General features: G+C 36.7%; 1 protein-coding gene across 2 annotated transcripts in view; it reads left to right on the top strand.

Annotated features, from left to right (window-relative positions):
• Positions 1 to 22,028, top strand: part of LOC122344870 (regulator of G-protein signaling 3-like) — a 74,897-nt gene that overhangs the window by 12,361 nt on the left and 40,508 nt on the right. Inside the window, exon 11 of one of the 2 annotated variants that reach the window (XM_043238468.1) lies at positions 2,626 to 2,757. In XM_043238468.1, the coding sequence (XP_043094403.1) occupies positions 2,626 to 2,757 (132 nt within the window). Of the gene's footprint in view, positions 1 to 2,625; positions 2,758 to 11,407; positions 11,660 to 22,028 lie in introns of those variants that run through there. The other variant, XM_043238464.1, reaches the window with a different exon arrangement.

Consider the following 22,028-nt stretch of genomic DNA (forward strand, 5'->3'; position numbering starts at 1 on the left):
TGCCATTTTGTCAACCCCCCCCCCCCCCCAAATTAACTTTAAAAAAAAGCAAGACCCCAACCCTCCCTGTGTAATCACACTGTGATTATACAGTCTGATGATCATTCATGTTTATTTCATATTAAGTAAACATGAAAAAGCCATCAGTTCACATACTGCTTGAACTAAGACACTACAGATATTTGTCCTGACATCAGTTGTCAGTTTCCTTCTTGCTCTGCAATGTATTTTTCACTGCATGAGAGCATGATGTGAGAGTTGCATGGCTTGTTGGACCTAGTAACAGACTTGGGAGGTAAACATTTCTGTTTCCTGTACAGAACCTATTATATGTTGCACATGCAAAAAAAACCAAAAAACAAGCCAGTCTCTGACATGACTCGTAGTTTTTGATTCATATTAAAGATTTGTTTCAAATGAATTGTCCCATTATGGATCTATCATTTCGATTTAAAAGAGCGATTGTGCCATATTTTCACTTTTAATAAGAAAAGGCCTTTACTGCTTTATAAAAATACTTGAATTCCAGCAGAGGTGACTTTCAGAGGTGACGTTCATATACACTTGTATGAAGGTCAAGCATCTGTTTGACCTCATTTTGGGACAAACTGTTAAATCTTGGTGGCCTGTAATGTATGACATCTGTAAATAGTTGATAAAGATGGTGTCCCTAAAAAAAGCCTAAAGTTCTGTTAGATATGTCCAGCTTTAAAATCCCACACAGGCCCTTCATTAAAATGTTAGGCACACAGACCCTTAAAATAGCCTTCTCTTTAACTGCAGTGTGATCTGCAGTGAAAAAGAAGGAAAACTACTGAATGAAAAAGACCTGTTTTCCCTGTGTGTTTAATATTAATGCCCAACCAGTCAAATCTCTGACTGCATCATAAAAATGCCCCATGTGCTCTGACAGTTATCCTAATGTACCACAGCCAGTCGTCCTGGTTCAGGGACTCTGTGGCTGGATGAAGACCAGCAGCAGCTGGGAAATATTGGAACAGAAGTCTCTTGGTCCCTGAGGCAGCCAGATGCAGCCTATATCTGAGCTGAAGATCTGGCTGATAGCTGTCCAGGAACACATTTCTGGAATTGGATATCCCCAGTTACTCTGTTTTGTGGTGGAGGCTGTGTGAATTAGCTAATCTTTTGTCATCTCAGTGGAATTGTTGAATGTTTAATGACTTATTTTAGAGTCCTATTTCATAAACTCCTTTTAATGTAAAACTCAGGACACCAGAGAAATTGATAAGTGCATATGAAAAATTCCGACAGTAGTATTGAATATAATTAGTAAAAATAATAATCCCGCACACTATAAATCCATGCTAGAATTTTTTTGTAGAAAAAGCAACGTTTCGGTCTATTGACCTTTGTGGGCCTGATGTAAAACGATGACCATTTTATTAAAGTGTCAGTCAAAACATCACAACATAGTTTTTTATGTGATGGGACATACAGTTATGGGGATGTAAAGAGGAAATGAAAATTTGATATTCACACTGTCATTCTTTACAAAAGAGATTCTTCTTCCTAACCTTTCCTTTTGTGAAAATGAGGAAATTATACAGAGCTAGGATAACATTGAGTCAATAAGGGCAATTTCCATTAAGGGAAACTTTTCGATAACAATTTTTTAATGCCTCTCAAGAATGACATCATCATTATTGGCTATATGCAGCTTTGGTCTGAGGCTGAGACAGATGGTCTCAGGCCGCTTTATTAAGTTGAAATGATTGATGCAGCAGAATGACTTATATTGATTTTGGTGCTGGGCTGAGAAGCCACTGCGTTTCATCACTCCTCAAACAATAAAAGCTTCCTCCTAGATTTAGTTTCTCTTCTGTCTGGCAAAAAGGCAGAAAAGCTATCACCCATGCTAAACTTCATCTATGACCTGTGATCAAATAACCTAGAAGACGTGTTTACACCTGATACACCGTTTCTAGTATTTAATTTAATAAATACATAAATAATTGATTAAAATGGACTCAATCAGAATTGAGTTTTCACCAGTTAACATATTGCAGTTCTAAGAGAAAATGGCAGAATTATGTGAAAGGTTTTAATCCACTTTATGTTGACTACTGTATATGATAACACTTTTTTTCTATAATCCACTTTAGACATTCTACTAACATACAACATTCTGACCGAGAGAGTGTTGGTCAACTTATTCTACTAACCCTAAACCTACTTTAACAGTCCACTCTGGCAGTTAGTAGACATGTAGTTGCAAATTAATGTATAATTAAATTATACATTAATATAATTATATACGCACACACACCACACACAAATGCATAAAGTAATATATAGAAATTAACTATGTTTTTCTCAAAATGTAAGTAGTAAATAATTTGAAAATAATGATCTTCAATTAGCATTGTTATGACAGCATCCTTCTGTCTTTAAACCAGAAAAAGTGCACAGTTGGAGTCTTAAGACATTAACAAAATGGATACCCATATCTCTAATCACTTCTGGCAGTAAAAATCTCTGCACTACAAACAAAACCAAGACCAACAAAGCCAAAAATTTTTTTTTTCTCTCACTTCAGTTGACCGAACCCCATAAACATTTGTATGTTGCAATATTAATTGTCTCTCTCTGTATGTGTCTCAGCAGAAATGTGATTGTCTTCTGAGCCTGGAAGCAGATTCCCTGGAGCAAAAATCAAGAGTGTGTCAGTGTTTGAGCGAGAACATCAAAAAACAGCTACATCTGCACGCGAGACAGACTTTCTGCCCACCTCAGCAGGTACAGTACATGCTTGCTTTTTCTCTGGATTTACTTATGACTCAATAAAATGTGCCTGGCACCGAAGAGGTAGAGTTTTTGGCCATGTGCCCCATTAATCTTTTGTTCTTACACTTGTTGTTCATACAAAAGCCATGTGTGATGTGTGTGCTTGATCTCTTGATATACTTCTTTATGCAACAAGTGAAGATGCCTTCTAAACTTGTTCTTGAGTCAGTCACTTTAGTCAGTAACACACATATGTCAGTAACTGAGCAAAGCTGTTGGTGTCATCAGCCTGGCAACTTGCGTGTGTGTCAAGTCTAAGGAGGCGTATGTGACTTTCTTCTGTCAGACGAAGTTCTGTCGACGTTATATTAAAAATCGTGCAGACCCCTCCAAGCCTTTGAATGGGCTTAAATGGGTGGTAGCTATATTCAGTTTGGAAGCCTTGAAATAATGTGCGTATATATTCCTAATAAAACATCCCTCACACGGCTCCGGGGGGTGAATAAAGGCCCTGTAGGCAATCCATGCGTTTTTGTATGATAAATATCCATATTTCAAACGTAATAAACATTTTTCTCTCACTTCTGCTGACTGTGGAAATGTGAGATGATAGAGTTTGCCTGTCGAATTCACAATTCAACAAAGATGCCGATAATGCTAAAAGATCTTCTATTTGGGTGCTCTGATATCCATCCCTATAGACACGGATCAGCTGATGCATGCGTGACTCACGTTTCCAGCCAGAACTAACTCATGGCTTGATGTTTCTTATAAACAAATCCAATAAGGCACTTTTAACTTCAAACCATTGATAATAGTCCTCTATTAATAATATTGCTTTGAATTACTTGTGGATTATTGTGCTTTTGTTTTCATTAGTGGTTCAGACTCCCGTTTACAGCAGTGGATCCATTGTGTGCAGGGTATTTAATGCAAAATTTAGCAAAATTTTTTCTGATAAAGAAATAAGCACATCTATGTATTGGGTTGCTTGAGGATGAGTGAATCGGACTAACTATTCCTTTAAGGCCTTTAGTCTCTCCATTTTCAGGGTCACACACTCATGACTCCATGAGCACGCGTGACTCAAGATTACTGTCAGCATACTGAAGGCCGCAAGGAAATTGTTCTGAAGTGCTGACATCTGTTGTACTATTAGCTGTCAGTCCATAGACATCACAGTCTGTGGCACAGTTTTGAACAGCATGAACAAACTGGGTAATAATCTCTTTCTGGATCGTGTTGCTCATCCAGACGTCTCTTATTATCACCCATTCTCTTTCCATACATAGATTGTAGGTACAGTATATTTCAAAATCAAATTATACGGCATCAGCTAGGAAAGCTTTCGTTTTGCTTCGTTCAACACATGAAGTGGACTTGGATTTAACTATTTGGTCATTCTGGAGATGCATGCTGTCACATAAGCACTATGTTAATGATAAATAATGACTTTTGAGGAAACAAATGCATACGTGATTGGAGGTTTTGACACTAAATCTGTTGTCAGATGTGCGGTACATTTTATTGCCGTTGATAATTGTATACCTGAAAATCAAATTCTGGTATGGCCCTATGTGTTCTGAGTCTTCACTCAGCAAAATGCTGATATGGTTGGAAGTTTGTGATATTTAGTAGAAATATCCCACATTGATTGGGACACAGAATTAGCCCAATAGGCCTTGAGTTAGATCTCACACCTGGTATCATTTATTCCTCTGCTTTCCATTCACATGAAAGAGAAGGACGTGTTGATCACAGATGCTTTTATCAGCCTTTGAATCAGCTTTCACTCCTTTTCAATCATTTTCTCTTCCCCACTTTTGCTTTATGGCTCTCTTCACCTCTCTGTTCCATCCTTCTGTCTCTCTCTGTTTGTCTGTGGGTTTTCAGATGGGTTTTTAAGACTCACTGCAGCTGTGAAATGTGGCGGATCGGTGTAAATGTCTGTGCGTGTTTTGACCAATCAGACACAATTTATTTGTTATACTACAAAGAACCATAAAACTCTACCTCCAAAAGTTCAAGACATCATTGGCTCTTTGACCCACAAGAAGTATGACCTTCACAGACTTCAAAAGGCCTCACTTCGGTGACCCGCCCCTGTTCTGGTTTCTTTCATGTCTTTCTTCCTCTCGTCTGCCAGTGCAACCTTGTCTGGTGGGCCTCCATACAGCCAGTCTTAAGTTTTGTGCCAGGCCTTCAACCAATGATTCTCAGATCTCAGCGGATCTCTCTCTTAGCTCTTTTCACCTTCTACCTGGGAAGAAATTCTCATCCAAGACTGCATCTGGACCCGCACCAATGAGGCAATGGAAGTATTGTACTAATCAGAGGTTCGGCATTAGTTATAGACCCCGTTATTAACTGTGCAGATGATTTACATTTGGTTAACTGAATTTCCATTCTCTGTTTTTCCTGATGGTTTACTATCAAGCCTTTGCACTTTCCCCATGTATGAGTGTATTTATGATTGTGTGTTGTTATGTGAGTTACATACTCTACATGCTCTAATGGATTGATACTGTAAGAAGGTAATTGTGTGGTCACAAATTTATATGAACTTACACTGAATATTCACTGAACTAACAGATTAATTGATGGCAATGTAATTCTGCTACAGTTACTGCTTCCAGCTGATATAAATGATTGCAATGAATTTAACAAGAAAACATTTTTCTTAATGAGCTGATTTGCTACACTGTTTTCTTTATGCAAATTATAAAGAATAGCATAACACTTTCTATGAAGCACAATGAACATCCACTTAGGAATTCATCCACTTAGATTACAATGGAGAATTATAGCTTTTTAAGTCTCAAATCTTACCATTTTACTTGTTACTTTAAGTAATAATAATAATAATTAATACTACTACTAATAATAATAATAGTAATAATGCTAATACTACACATTTTTTCTCAAGCGGCCATAGATCAGATATCAGATCAGATGAATGTCTAATGACACATTTATATTAGTTCTATTATTTTGATGGTATGCTATAGAAGTACGTGTCAACTAGCCTTCATTATTTTTTATGTATTACTAGTGTGCTAATTTTATGCTAACACTTTATTTTGATGGTTCCTCAACAGGCATACTGAGTATAGGTTACTTTGCAAGCATGTGCACATTATACCTACCATACCTAATTCTACAAATACTTTATTAATAAACATCCCATTCTTTTTCAGTAGAATGTATTAGCTAGCTCGCATTAGCCTTAATATTAGCCTCACAGGAAACACTCAAATAACACTCAGCACCTAACCTCTCACGACATATTGTAAGGTACGGTGCAGATCTTAAATAAACAATGTTAAGATATGATACAGACCATAAAAGAAGTAGATTTAATATGGTGTTCATTGTGTGTTGTAAATAATCATACTCTTAAATGTAATAATCACATATATATACATTATTATATATCGTTACATTTTAGAACACATTATAAGGTTTTATACATTCATTATAATGCCTTGAGAATACCCTTTTACAAATAGAGGCTTCATACAAAATGTGGATCCTATTGGATTTATTAAAAACTACCTTCTGCATTCATCTTCATTCTTGTGTGTTCTCTGAAGATCCATGACACATGCATTGTTAGTATAGCCAATTAAAAAACCAAGCAGCTTTTAAAATGGAGCCATACTTTAAAAAAAATACATACTTTTTGTCACTGATGTCAAAGGTAGTGTGCATCCAGTCCTGGCACAAATTTATCTGTCACATAACTGGACAAATTATTTATAGTTGCTCGATGTCCTCTTGTCCTTTGATAACTAGGAACAAACATACCCAACTTCTGAATATCTCAGATTTCAAATGTGAAACCTTTTTAGGGTGAGTGAATAGAAGTATTATATTTTTACAAAGGGGTCTGTCAAGTAATTTGTGTAGAGAAAATAGTGAAGACAGGTGATGCTTCAGTGTTGGTGGTCAGTGGTGTTGTTGTGAACTTTTGGGAGCAAATATAGGCCGTCATGTGAGACACCAATTATAGAGCTTCTGAGAGCTTCTAAATATGACAGCTTCCTACCTACACTGGTCATGACAGATATTTTCCAGAATATATTGTAAGTCTCCTGTTTTTTTCAAGCATCTGAAATGTTATATTCCAAAGCGACTTTTATATGGCAATTAAAGTGCCCCAATTATGGCTTATGAAAGGTTCATATTTTGATTTTGGGAATCCCCAGTAACAAGTTTACATGGATGCAAGGTCACAAAACGCTTTCATTGTCTTATAATATGCGTTTATTTTTACCTTATTTGCTCAACGACTCCCAAATGACTCACTCTGTGATTCATTTCTCCAAACCACTCCTTTGTGTGATGCTAATCTGCTCTGATTGGTCTGATTCGTACATTTCATTTGAGTTCAGTGTTCACAGCCATTAATGGAAAAGCAGCTATTTTACCACTCTAAAAGCGGCACCTAGTGGCAAAGAATGAATTAGCATTTTCATTTCAAGTGGGCTGCAATGTACTGCTGTGTTTTGTTTGTTGGTTTGTTTTCATTCCTCATGTGCCATGTGTGACTTTCTGTGCGTTTCTGTCTGTCTGTCTTAATTGTGTCATTATGTTCAGGCGTCTCTCGTCATTAATGTCATTAAGTCCCCTTTATATCTTAGATTCTGTTCAGTTTAGTTTATTCGGTCTCGTCTATATGTTAGTGTGGATTTGCTACCTTTCTGTGCAAAATTATATCTCTGTAGATCATTTCTACTTTCTTTTTTTAGAGCAATTTATATTCAGGTGCGACTTATTTTCCAGAAAATGCAGCAGTGAATTCCATGTTTCCATATTATTATATGAAATTAATATAATCTTAAATGTCAAATATCATGTACATTTTCAAATATTCCTTGGTCAAAGGTCTCAGAAGCTAGTACATATTTGAGTGCCTTAACAAATTTTTAGTCAGTATCAAGTCACTCATGTCTGGTATACATCTGTGTGCCTTTGACACCGTGATGCTCTTGTGAGATGTAAGAGGAAATGATGAGTTCACATGAATCATAGAGGCACAGAGAGAGGTGTGACTGACACAAACACAGGGGCAGCTTGATTAACGGCCGTGTGCAGACTCACGGGAAATGTCATCTAACTGTCATTTCCTTCCATACATGTTTCATTTCATTGTGCGGTGTAATGATGCTATTGCTGTCTGTGGTCTATCTACAGACTCAGTGTGTTCTGTCTGCTCTCGGGTTGAACACAGGCTCAATAGCTGTTTGTTTTATTGACTTTATTTCCATGGCTTTTGGAGGCCGAAACATTAAGAATGAGATTAATTGCATAAAGCTGGCACCGTATGCATATTTTTGAAATTCGGTTGTAAATGTTCCCTTTTTGCAACTCTAACCATTCTAATAGTCTAAAAAGTAATTTGTTAGTAGAATTATTTAATTTCTGTGTCAGACGTGCAGTACTTAATAAGATAAAAAGGGAAGTTGCATGGTTTTGAATTACATTAAGCATGCTAATATACAGCATTGTTCGCTACTAAATTGATTTATTGTAGTTAAACTGACTTGTTCTTGTTTTGTTTTGTATGAAACTGTGGGAAAGTTTTCTTCAGTTTAATTAAGTTAATGAAATTGACTTTTTAATGGAACATTTCAGTAGATCCAATGTCAAGGGGAACGTGAGATAAATTTGGTTCTCATTCATATTGTTATTATTCATAATAAGCAGTTATTTTATACTTAAAGTCATAATGCTGACTTTATTTTTACTGATATATATGCACATTAACTGCATATTAACTGATATGCACCATGATGTTATTTTTGAGTCAAATTCAGTTCTGCATTAAGTGGAAATTTAAACAGTTGCAAGAGTGTTTGCAAGAACTCAGGGTTGACATACTTATATACCAGAACTAAAGAATTGCAAATGTCTTTCATAAAACCAAAGCTTATCGCAATTAATCAAATAGAAACATTGTTGGGCATGTTTCAGATTACTGTTGAAGATGGTAAATAATTGCCCAATTGTATACGATAATGCCATTTACTTCGTACATCAGTGATGTTATTCTTGAGAAAATGTTCTTTCAGTATCACTGAATTGGCTGTTGACCTTTTTAGATGGTGAAGTTTGTATTTTTACTGCCTCTGCCAAGACTGCCTCACGACAGACAATGATGTCCTAAACGCATAATACAAGTGCAGATGGCGTCACTGTTTTCAAAATTGGTGTTTTTGTAGGATACACAGAGACAATAACAATATAACTTTTTAAAAACTAGCACACTGAAACCCATTTTTAGGCCCTCAAAATGCCATTTTCGTTTAGGCGAATGGCCAAAAAGCATCAAACGTTTTCAGTTAACACTTAAAGTGACAGTCCACTCAAAAATAAAATTCTGTCATCATTTACTTTCCAATCCTCTATGAGTTTCTTTTTTCTGCAGCACACAAAAGGAAGAAATTCGTGCAGGTTTAGAACAACTTAACGGTGAGCGAAGGATGACGCCATTTTCCTTTCTTTCTTTTTTTTTGGAGTGAATAAAAAAATGTGTCTTTGACTGTATTTTTGGAACAGTATTTAACGCTTAATGCGTGTTTCAGTGTTTAATGAACCGCACTTGTCTGTTGTTGAATGTTTTACAGCATGAGCTCATGAATAATTCATAAGCATGCTGTAGTCCTTTCTGTGTGCGATGTCCCGAGTTTGACATAAGGAGTTTTATGTCCAGAGATCATAGAAACATTGTTTTCTGCAGTCGTTGTTCTGTGGCACTCCTGGAAGGGGCTAAAAATAACCCCTGACCGTTCAACTGTTCTTGCGTCATGCTGGACACTTGGACTATCTTTACCTTACAATAGTATGCCTGCGTATGGACACACACGCATGCACACGCACACACACACACACACACACACATACACCTACTCTATATCATATGTGTGTAAGACTGGTAAAAGCAGCTTATGGGCAGAAATTCATGACTGTCAAATGACCTCCTTATGTATATATTGCATATATTATAAGTGTATTGTTTTGTAATTGCATTTGCCACTATTAACTAGTTTCTTTTTAGCGTGCATATTATAGCATGCTGACATTAATGCATTATTATTAGCAGACATTAATGCATTATTCTGCATGACCGTATTTTAGAATCCTTAATTTAAAATACTTTATAGTTAATAGTAACTTAACAGTTAACATGCGTTCCCTTAACTTAAAATATTATCAAAAATACATGCAACTACCTGCAAATAATGACGCTGGCAGCTCATTTAGTTTAAAAATGTGACCAGGTAGTTTTTGGGTGAAATACTACAAAATGTTCAGACACACTCTTAAAACACACACAAGTTTTGCAGACCGTTTCTCGGAGAGCGCAATGAGCGAATAGAACAGAGACAAATGGCTGTGCAGTAAATCTGTCATTAAAGGGATACTTAAGGATAGTGTATTAATCAATGTTTTATGTAAATGAAAATGAAATCTGTTCATCGTCATGCAATTGAGTCGATTTAAGCTGATTAATTCATATAGATTACTTTTACAATACATGGTTTTGAACAGAATGGATGTGTTATGGACGGACAGAAAGGTTAAAGGTTTCTTTCAAATATATTTAATATTATTTTATGGGTGAATGATAACAGAATTTACATTTTTAGGTGAACTGTCCCTTTAAGACGTATTCTTGACGTCTGCCTTACAAATACGAGCTAGTTCTCAATCTTTACTAATGGCCACATATACCGCACTTCAATTTTTTTTTAATGATTTAATTTCACGTCGTCAATCCTCTTGTCAGGCTTAAAACAGAAATACTCAGCTTGTGATGGATCTTGTTTGGTTGTCTTTAAAGAGAGGGCAATCTTTAACTAGGCTATTCATTACTTTAATGTTATGTCAGTCCTGCATGGCAGATATGTTTTATGGTAATTAAATGGGTCCTCCGACGGATCTCATTTATTGTTTTGTGATGAACTGATTTTAGTAAAGGCTCCACGAGACTTTAATGACACTGATGTGCAGCTGCGATTTAATGTGTATATATATCATCCAGGCTAATGCAATTTAATTCATGTACTGCAATTTAGAAAATATGAATTCAGTTTATTAAAAATAGACTTTGTGCATCATCCTTCGGAACTTCAATTGCTATTTCAAGCTGGTTCTAACTCTGTGTGTACCGATTGTTATTTTTTACGTGACCTTGACCAATCTATCAGATTGGTTGGCCTCATATTTTTTGGCCATTATTGCACAAACTGATTATTATAGCAGCTATGTGGAGGTTTCACTGCAATATATTATACAAACTGTATAATGACCTCACAGAAATCAAGCACTTGCAGGTTCTCTGCAGCAGGGCTGATGAAATTTGCACAAATGGCTGAGCGGGGATTGTGTGTGTTTGTTTGTGTGAGATAGACATCCCCTGATCTGCCCGGCGTATGTATGACATGTGCCTGTTTCTTTCGCGAGCCTTTGATTCACGGCTCGGCCGCTTCTAAAAATAACAGCAAGCAGAGCGGGACAGCGGCCTGTCTCTGGAGAGAGAGAACGAGAGAGAACGAAAGAGAGAGACAGGACATGGGCAGTCCTCTCTTTTCTTTCTCTCGCTCTCTATCTCTCTCTCTCTCTCTCTCTCTCTCTAGTCATTTTGTTCNACACACACACACACACACACACACACACACAGTCTGCAGCAATTGTTGTGGAACTCGCGATGAAACCGTGGACAGAGTGAGACAAATCCACACAGAGAGCAAAAGAGCAGGTAGACTGAAATAGAACCAAACAGACGCGCAAAGGGAACTTACAGTGCATTTCTAGGCAGAAGTACAGAAGGAGACGTCTACTGGACAGGATTCAGGATCAGCACATGTGAAAGAGACGCGTTCACAGCGGCCAGATGCCTGTATTTAAGGTACACCTGCTTTAATGGGTCCAAAACTGAGCTTTTACACCTAATTTGACACAGTTTGTGCATGCGTGTGTGTGTGTGTGTGTGTGTGTGTGTGAAGACGGGAATAGATGTTTCTAAAGCTGCGCGGTTTACTTCGCTGTTTTATGACATTTATGTTACGGTTTAGTTTAATATCATAGCAGATTTTATCAAGATTACATTTTTTCAGATATTTGTATTATTTTTCAGTTGTTTTTATTTTATTTCTATATTTTTTTATCCGGTTTTCTAATGCAAATAAATAAAAAAAATTATTTATTTCCTTTTTTAGGAAGCGATATTTTATGATGATTAACGAACAAAATATATGAAATGTTTAACATGCTCATATTTTATGACTGTTTTAGTGCGTGCGTGTTTTTTATTGCTTATAAATGGAGCTTGCTGAGATAAGCAAGTGGTAAATTGTTAAATAAAGTTTCTTGCACTCGTTTCACATATAGCAAAACATACACGGTGAGCGGCGACTTGCATGATGATGAATTGCTTTATGAGGTTTAAGTGACTGACATTTCCCACAATGCTCGTGAAGGCAAGGTGAACCGTAACTGTGCGAGGCAGACGCGTCCAGAGGAAATGTCCTTTCATAAAGTTTATAATGTGCACACATTCGAAGTGGAGATTTCTCAACTTGTTGTTCTTGAACACTTCCTCGTGTAGTTGCGGCGTTTGAGAATACTGTATCGCTTTTTACAGTTCACTACAAATCGTTTACCCACAAAATCGTCATTTATACACCTTCATGCAAATCCAAAGCTGCTTTCTGCGAAACACAAAAGAAGAAGTTCAGTGTTAATGCTGCTCTTTTCCATGCAGATAAGGGGCTTTAAAAGCAGCTATATTTGGCAGCGAATAGTACACACATATTTAAGTTCCTGAAAATATTCTATCATTGCTTGTTCACATTTAAAATATGCTACTGTGTGCCAAGACGTGTCATGCCAGGTTTCTTGTCACGTCAATGATAAGACATATTCAATCAATGTCAGTGATGTCAAATATGACACGACTTGTACATTGCAACAGGACACATTGAGATGCAATGACGAATGAGATGTAAGAGCTGTTCGTGTAGTGTCGAAGGCGTTTTATGAGAATGCACCAAAAAAAGGACCTGGAAAAGATTGGACCTAGAAGGAAACAAACGAATGAATAAATAAACAGACAACAGGTTTGTGCATCATTATGTGCCGCTCTGAATATCTCAAAAATTTATAAAGATTCCACGCAGAATGCATAAATGTGCAAGTGTGCTCATGATCGGTCTGCAATCTAAAAAACAAATACTTTGGCTCAACAACAAAACAGTAATAAAAATAATTACACAACATTAGTTTTGAGCTTTGAGAGTTTCTAATGAAATAGTTTACTCAACAAATTACACTTAGTTAGAGAAACTCAATTTGTAGCATATAGTAATACAAATAGTTAAATCAATAAACTAATTCCTGTGGATCCTTCTCTACGAAATATAAAGCCTTGAAGTTAGTTATTTGAATTTTAGTTACTGAAATAACGAAGCTATTAATAAAAGTCACTCCAATCTCTGTTTTTGTGTGTCAGTTAAAGTAGCAGATGCATTCAGAGAATAGATTCATCTGACTTGAAACCAGTGCATACATTTTTTTATGCATACCTGCCAGCCAATCAGAATCGAGAATTCAGACTGACCATTTAAATAAGTTTATTTCTAGAGTACCATTCTAGAGTATCTGCTTTTCTTGCCATTTTGACTAGCACAAACAGAGCAGATAGGACTCTCTCTTTCTCAGTGTGTGTGTGTGTGTGTGTAGTGGACGTTAATGTTTGTGTATTCAGTCAGACATGGAAGTCCAGCCAAGTGGCATGATGTCTTGAGTGAGGCTGGGGTGAATGATCAGTGCTTAATGGTGTGTTTGTTAAAGACTCTCTCTTTTTCTCACACACACACACACACACACACACACACACACACACACACACACACACACACACACACACACACACACACTCTCACTCTCTCTCACACACTCTCTCACACTCTCTCTCTTTCCTTCCACTCATGATGTGTTTATGTAAAGAGGGTGTCACCCGTCCGACCACTAGATTTCTCTTTTTCTCTCAGTCCTTTCTTTCTTTTCTTGCTGATCTTAAAGAAGGAACTGGAATCTGCATACATTGACACAAACACATGCACACACACACACACACACACAAACAGATGCGCATCGTTTGATTCTCAAGGCTGTTTGTCTGTCCTGATGGTGAGTGCGTGTGTCCGAGGTGTGGTTTACTTCTGTCTGTGATCTCAAGTGTTTCAGCGTATGTGCTTGTGTATTGTATTTGTGGTTGCTGCTGTTCTATAGAAGCTTACAGGATGTTAAAAAGTGTGTGGGGAGATGTTTTTGCTCAGAGGTTGCTCTTTCATATCTCTGGAGGCATCAACTTTGTCTCAGCTAACAACTGAACCTATAGATGATATAGAGCTATAAAATAAAGGTGCTGTTGTAAGAATGAGCATTGAATGAGAATTGTTTCGTATCTGACTTCTCTGTGACTTTACTAATCTTGGCCATCTGAGCTTGAGACATTAAAAACTTAAGTGGGGAAGCACAAAACGCTACATGCAGATTGTTAGTTGAATTTTTAACAAGTTAGAGGCCTTTTAGTATAATTGTACAAATATCCACCATTAGCTCGTGTGTCTTTCTGCCATGAACTCTTTACAGAATTCTCACTATATTACACAATATGAGCTATATGAGCAATGTAAAAGCTGAATAAAAAGTTGAATAAACTGTTTAAATCTGTAGTGTCGTGTGCAAATATATTAAATGAATATTGAGAAGCGCAATGCTTTGCATGCCTTCCTTCTCAAACGAAAATGAAAAAAAAATAAATACAATTTTTCTTCATTGTAAATTATTTTTACTTCTTTAATTTTAACATAGTACAGAGAGCATGTTGCAATAAACTGCATTACGATGAGCCCTGCTATGAGGAATAGATGACTCCATGCAGTTAGATGGATAATTGACATAATTCCCTATTGTAAATTCTATTTACTGCAGCATGAGAGAGTATGAAGTTCCCCAAGGGTCATCTACAGTAAAATCATTTTTTTCTTGTGGTTACGGTTTTGCAGTTTTGCAATTTATGAAATAAACTCATGAATTTGGAAACAGTTCCCTCATCTTTTTGCCCGCAGTTTTGTAATTTGAGCCCTCTATTTAGACGCCTGTATACTCTCAGATTTGACAACTGTACTCTTAGATTTGTAATCTACAGACAGTTTTGTAAACTGTGCCCACCATTTGTAGCTAGAAATTCACTGATACGTATAATACTAGAGATGCTAAACATTTGATTTCCTCTTATGTTACTTTAGAGGGGGTTTCTATAAGAAGTAGTATCTAAATATAAAATTATTAAATATTTTGCAGCATTGTTATTTTTCACAGCTATTGTTGAGGGTACATGTGTTTTTTTTAGATATGTTCATGAAGGTATTATTTTAAATAGTGGACTTCACTGATAGAATAATTAGAGTAGATGCTATTAAATTATTTTCATTTAATTAGGTAACATCAAAACATTAGAGGGACAAAGCTGTCGTTTGGTGATGATGCAACGTGTCCTACCGATGAGTTGCAACATTTCTCTTTCGTCCTTTCATTAATCTTTTAGGTCTAACAGCCCTAAACATGTTTGTTTGTGGAGGACAGACGTTAGTGAGATTGGGCACGAGGGATCAAGAAAATAAGGCTTCCCTGCGGCGGCCATGTTAATGACTACAGCGGGCATCTTTATTGGGCCGAATGACTTTGTGATGGCTTGTGTGACCTTAATCAAGTATTGTGTGTCCCTGACCTTCTGTGTTTGATTAATTTTACCTCTGTGCCCTTCCCTCTCTCTCTGAGAGTAGAGGAATATATTAGGCCCTAGTAACAGAGAGATTGTCTCTAATGGCCACGAGAAAGGCAATGGTTGTTTTGTTTACTGTTGAATATTTTATGGCTCTATTTGGTGGATCTCCTCTGCTTGCTAAAAGTGAGATATACTGCTGGATTTTACTAAAATGTCTGTGATAAAAGTGATTGTTGGCAACTATTTAACAATTACCTCGTCATATTTTAGTGATGCAAATGGTTTTGTTTATCCATCTTTTTACTACACCCTTTGACGCTTTGCGTGAATTATGGGAGTAACTTTCTATTAACGTGTAAACAATAAGACAAAGGTTCACTTTGTGAACACAATAAGAACTGGGTACATAGTAAAAGCATTAGCAAATATCTTCAAGAGACCAAAAATAAAAATGTTCTACAGCAATATTACAGACATGTATCACTGTAGTAATATATGTCTGTATCATGTAATATACATAACACTTGCATTTTAAATAATTAATTTGAGGGAAAATATTTAAATTAAAATCTAAAAAGTATTTGGGGAGGCCAAATCTTAGTTAAAATTCTTAGTATATTCCAGTGCATTATTAATGAGATATATTGCAAATTAAATCAGTAGAGAAGACCACGAATGGGCTGTTTTTTTTCATACTGTTACAGTGGAATATACAAAAAAATATATATAATAATGAGGAAAAGATTTGGAAAAATGCTCTTGTCATATATATTCTTGTTATTCCATATCACAATTAATTACCAAGTGTTAATGCTATTCTTCTGACATAGAACACATGGAACAGAGTAGTGTAGGTGTAGGTTTTGTTACTTTTGTAAACAATTTAGCATAATTTGAAGTTAACCAATATGATTTCCCAAATTGTGTTTAGACAGCTTGCCAGCATGTTCTGGAGCACTTGATAGATGTGTTATTAATGACCTCAGGATGCATCAGACACTTAACGTTACCTAATCATCACTGAAGGCTGATAGGTCCTTTATCTTGCATCCTTTGCCACATGGCGCAAGCTGACTGACCTCTGATGATTTTGTAGCCAGTTAAACTGCTTGCTCAACATTTACTGTACATTGATCCCACAAGTAGTTGTAAGGTTCTCTCCAAATAGATACGCAACTGGTAATAGCAAGCATACTTTTGGTAATAATATGTACCACTATGAAATACTAATTAGAGGGTAAATAAAGTACAGTGACATACTTTTTTAGTTTAACCAGAAATTAAAATTCTGTCATCGTTTACTCCAGTAGTTCCAAACATCAAACCAGGGTCACCAAAACAACCTGGTTACAAACTTTTTTCAAAATATCTTCCTTTGTGTTAGACAGAACAAAGAAATTCATACAGGTTTGGAACTACTTGAGATTGAGTAAATGATGACAGGACTTTCTTTTTTGGGTGAACTATTCCTTTAGAACAGTGTCTCATTTCTTAATTTTACAAAGTGTACAGTGAACTTTTTAATGTCCTCTGAAACCCCCCACCTCCCCCAGCTCCACCTGTCTAGATCTGCTATGGCCTATTCATGCAGCAGCAGCACATCTTACATGATTAAAGCAATGTGTCTGCAAGTCGCCATACTTCAGCAGTAGCAGTGTACATAGCAGATATAGTATATAGTCAGATCAAGACCAATTACATTAACACCGCCTTTTTCATTAACATGCTAAAACTCTTCAGATAGTCACGATTGAAATGTATATGTGTGTATTGTCTCTGTATCTTACCTCGTTCCTCTTGTTAGCGAGTATCAAGTGATCTGGCATGTTTTGATGTGCAAGGCACGTCCCCTCTCCATGTGCCTGCTTTGAAGTGTTTGCCCCCCATCCCATTCAGTTACGCCTTTAATCTGCTGTTTCTAATGCTGTACTGACGCTGCTGTAAAGACACGTCTCACCCACTGATTTCACTCATTCTGCGAGCACAGACACACCGGGACAGCAGCCAATTATCTTCAGTGTCCCATTGATTTATCAATCATCCCAGCATTAATGCTCACCAACATTATTCTATGGTCGATTCCTGGTGACCGAATCCTTTAAGATAGCAAGCAACTGATTTATCAGTGCTTGGTACTGTGATTAGATTTTCAGTTTGTTCAAATATTTTATCATTATTTATGTATTGTAGCTGCTGTTGTCTGTCTGTCTGTTATGAATGCAGTTTCATATTTTAGGTGGCAAACGGGGAAAAAAATGACTTTGGAATTTTTGTAGGCTGACTGCGTTTTAATAAATGAACGAACATTCTGAAAGAATAGCTTCATTTTTGTTTTTTTAAGATGAAGGAAAGACTAGATTTGAAGCTTTAGGCAGGTCATGTTAGTCAAGCGTGCAAACAGCTGATGCTCAGCTGATCATAATGTCTGTCAATATAATTCAGACACATATCAGAGTGGTTCCACCTTTTTTGTGACAACCTTAAGTGCCCCTAATATCTGTCTTGAGTTTGCACAGAAGCATAATGCCAATGTCAGCATATTGCTTCAGTCTGTCATTACTGTTAAGTACAGTTTACATGCAGTTGCGTTGCACACACACACACAAACAATTGTGTTATATTTGTGTATTTATTTCTGCATTTATTTTACCTTATTCAAGGTTCTTAAAAAATCTCTTTGAAATCTTTTTTGAAAGGTTTGATGTCAACCTTGTACACTTACTGTGTGGATTAGCTTGTTTCCTGGTTGACTGATAAAGGCCTGTGCACTCATGGATATTGCACAAAGACAGCTAATTAAATTTGAGATTGCTATTTTGAGAAAGCTTTTGACATTTTCATCAGACGGTACTTAAATGGTTTGAGAATGTGTCATCTGAGGTTGACACTATGAATGGTATGACTCAGTGAAAGAAGAGAGAACCAAAATGTCTGAAAACATTTGTAATCTTTTTGGCTAAAATCCCAAATTACTGCGGATGACGCTTAAGATGAAAACTTATGGTAAATATAAAGCTGGTTCATTAAATTATTACGCATATTGATTAACAGGGTGAAATCAAATATGATAATGGCAAAAATTCATGTTGTCTTTGTTTCACCCTAACTTGCGACTATGTCTGTTGAAAGAGCATGTAGCTTGAAAATGCTTTGCTCCCAGATTGCTTTCTTTAAAAAGAACTTCTGTGGTGCCTGAGGGGCTACATGAGATAGAGAAGCGAGAACAAGACATGGATCACAAGGTCTCCATTGATAAGCTAATGCCTGCTCAAGCCTTACGTATCTCATATTCCCCTAAGGTTGCGTTGCCCCTAGTTTGCTAGTGACGTGCACACAGTGGGTTCGCTGTGCACAGTCATGTTTGGCTGTGAAGATGAAGAAATCAAGAAATCAGTACTTGTTGGCAGATGTCTAAAGATTACCTGAAACCATGTTTAAATTAAAGTTCAGTAAACAGTAAAAATTATTTCAAGTTGCAAGTCACCATATCCAATAGGCCAATTACTTAAATAAAAGTCTTGGAGTATCTAATTTGAATGGTGCTTTACTCATATTAATAATAAGCTCAAGAGAAATAATGAAAAACAAGAAACTGTTGATTTGCGAGGAGAGCAATCACGTATTTTCTAAAATCAAAATTAAACTGAACACCTCAAAACTGAAATAAGTCAAGGCCGACTCAACAGCCTCTTATTACAGGCCTGTACTCTAAAGGTCGCGGGTTTGTAAATAACCAACACTATCTCCACCTTCAATACCACGACTGAGGTGAGAACCTTGAGCAAGGCATCAAACACCCAACTGCTCCTCACTGCTCCAGGTTTCACTTTCACTTAATAGACAAAATAATATTAAGTAAAATTAAGTCTAGCCTCATCTAATAAAACACATTTTGACACCACTGTGTTTATCGAAAAATGTTGTCATGTAGAAAGTAAAACTTGCTAATATCTTTGATACTCAGGGAAACTACAAAGTAGTCAAAACGATAACTGATAAAATTTTCTAAAATATTTCACGCCACTGCTGGTTTGATCATAGTCAAATGAGGGTTCTTTGAATTTCAGCTATGATATCCGAGTTACTAAGGTTCACAGTGGAGCTTTTAAGAAATTTTAACTCAATTAGGTCAGTCCAGAGGTACCTGAATTCTCTTTGCCTAATGAATAGATCATGTTATTCTGTTGCAACATTCTTGCACAAGCAGCTCGTAAAGGCCTTGTGGTAAATGTTGTGCTCTGCTGAAGTGGATTGTTCTGCATAGAGTGAGTATCTGGTGGTACCTTTAGTCGAGGATGCCCGACTTAAGTCTATTTGCATAAATCTAAGCAGTGCTTCCAGGGAGGCATTTCCCTAAAAACACGTGGACTTGAGTAGAAAATGCTCTTAAACAAAATTATCAGGCTAAAATGCAGTGCATTTTGTAGCTTTTAATCAATTTCAAGGACAGGCAACTCTGCTCTTCTCGCAGTTTCCAACCTCAAACTGTAAACCACGTGAACTGTGGTTTGTAGTTTTATATATCAGCCAGACAGTCTCTCATTTTGGGTGGTTCTTGGCCAGAATAAGATGCAATATGGATTAGACTTTGTGGCAGTGGCCTAGCTTAGAGAAACTAGATGAAATCGATAGTACTTTGTTTAGGTGCTATAGTGTTGACTTCTCAATGGCATGTACTAAATCATTTCCAGGTACCTCACCTTGAGCCACGGTTCTGCTGATCATTAGCTTTGCCTGATATTTTAAAGCTGCTTGTGTTAGTGCAAGCAATCGCTGTTAAAAAATAACAGTATATGCTGGTTAGTTATGTTTTGAAGCTGTGATGCTGGTTCAAAACATACCTAAACAGTAAGGTAGTTGTTAAGTTTAGGTATCGGGTAGGATTAGGCAAGTAGAATAACTCCTAGAAGTTCTTTTACACATGACATTTTTTAATTGTAATGCACCCTCTTATATGTGCAAATATCAAGAGAATGTAATTTTCTATTTCAGGAGCCGTTTGAGTAAGCTCAATCTGATGCTCCACCTTTACAGCAGCTGACCTGAAAAAAATACTGTGGGAAAAAAAAATACAATTTCTGTTAATGTCCTCTGTAGTGCCCCCGTGGTGCAAAAAAATGCAATTCCACTAATTGCAGTCTAACAGAATTCAAAAACACAATGAAGGCAAGTCATCGCATAGCTTGCACATCGTCTGAGTCCACATGCGTACATAGAGGATGTCTAAAGACTTATTTGATGAGAAGAGTCGTCTCTGTTTAAAATATATTTTCCAGTCATTATGTTGGACAGCTTAGTGATTTTAATGAATAATAGATGAGATGATTTCCTGGGAGTGACTAAAAGGTTGTACAAGCATCTAGAATACAGTAATACTGCACCCTTATTGATGAAATAATTAGTGATGTTTTAGGAAAGAATCACCATTGCACTTTTGAAAATTTGGGTTAGAGCTCTTTTCATTTGAGCCACGAAGGAACCACTCAGAATATTAGCGACTGCCTAGCAATGCCACTAAGAATATCTTAGCAACACCCTCGCAATGACCTTATCATCATGGCAGTTTTGCATAGGCAAAAAATCCATTGAATTTATATATATTTTATTCTTTGTGAAATCCACTCTCTTTATTTATTTCAAAGAAAATAAATGTAGTTCGTGTTTACAATTCTTATGCATCACTGTCTTATTCTACACATTTTTTTTCTGTGAACGCTTTTAAAGCCCCTCCCCCCAGACACACGTTACGCAAGTATTCTATTTTTTTCTTCTGCGTCACGATGGGCAAGTGATGCATGAGGGACTCAACGAAGTGAACCATCCCGTCACGGATAACAGAGCAAAAGAGAGCGTTTAAGGAAATCATCTGTCTTGGTTCTTGTGTCCTAATTTCCTCTGTGTCGCTCTGTTCGGTAGTAACCTTTCGCACAACCTAAAAATACCGCAGACGAGATAAGAGGCTCATTCTTAGTGAAGCTCCAGTTATGGATGGGAGAGAGCTAATATGTCGTACATCATGTGAGCGGTGGTAATATGAATTCCATCTTATGACTTCTGCTTTTGGCTGCATCAGCTGAGCTTGTTTTCTGTTGCAGTAAAACCCTCTGAAAAGCACTCAGAGGAGTTCTTTCTTACCAGCTTTGGTCGCACCCTATTAGAGTGAGTGATAAACAGCAAAGAGTTTTGAGAGAGAGCTGATTCGAGTTCAGAAAGCTGTCAGTATGTACCAGCACTACTATATTAAATGTAGCGCTAGTACATGATATAGGGCATAATTTATTGTATTTTTCACATCTAAAAAAGCTAACAGTCTTATCTGTCATTTAAGGCTGTAAGTGATATACTAAAATCTACTAAAAAACAAGCCTAGATGACGAATAACACATGAAGAACACATGAGTAACACAATATTAGCACTCTAGTAACTACTATTAACTAACAAAAAAGTCTTATTGAGGAATTATTAAGTAATAGTACTTAGCTA

This window comes from Puntigrus tetrazona, chromosome 5 (genome assembly GCF_018831695.1).
Source record: "Puntigrus tetrazona isolate hp1 chromosome 5, ASM1883169v1, whole genome shotgun sequence".
Taxonomy (NCBI): domain Eukaryota; kingdom Metazoa; phylum Chordata; class Actinopteri; order Cypriniformes; family Cyprinidae; genus Puntigrus; species Puntigrus tetrazona.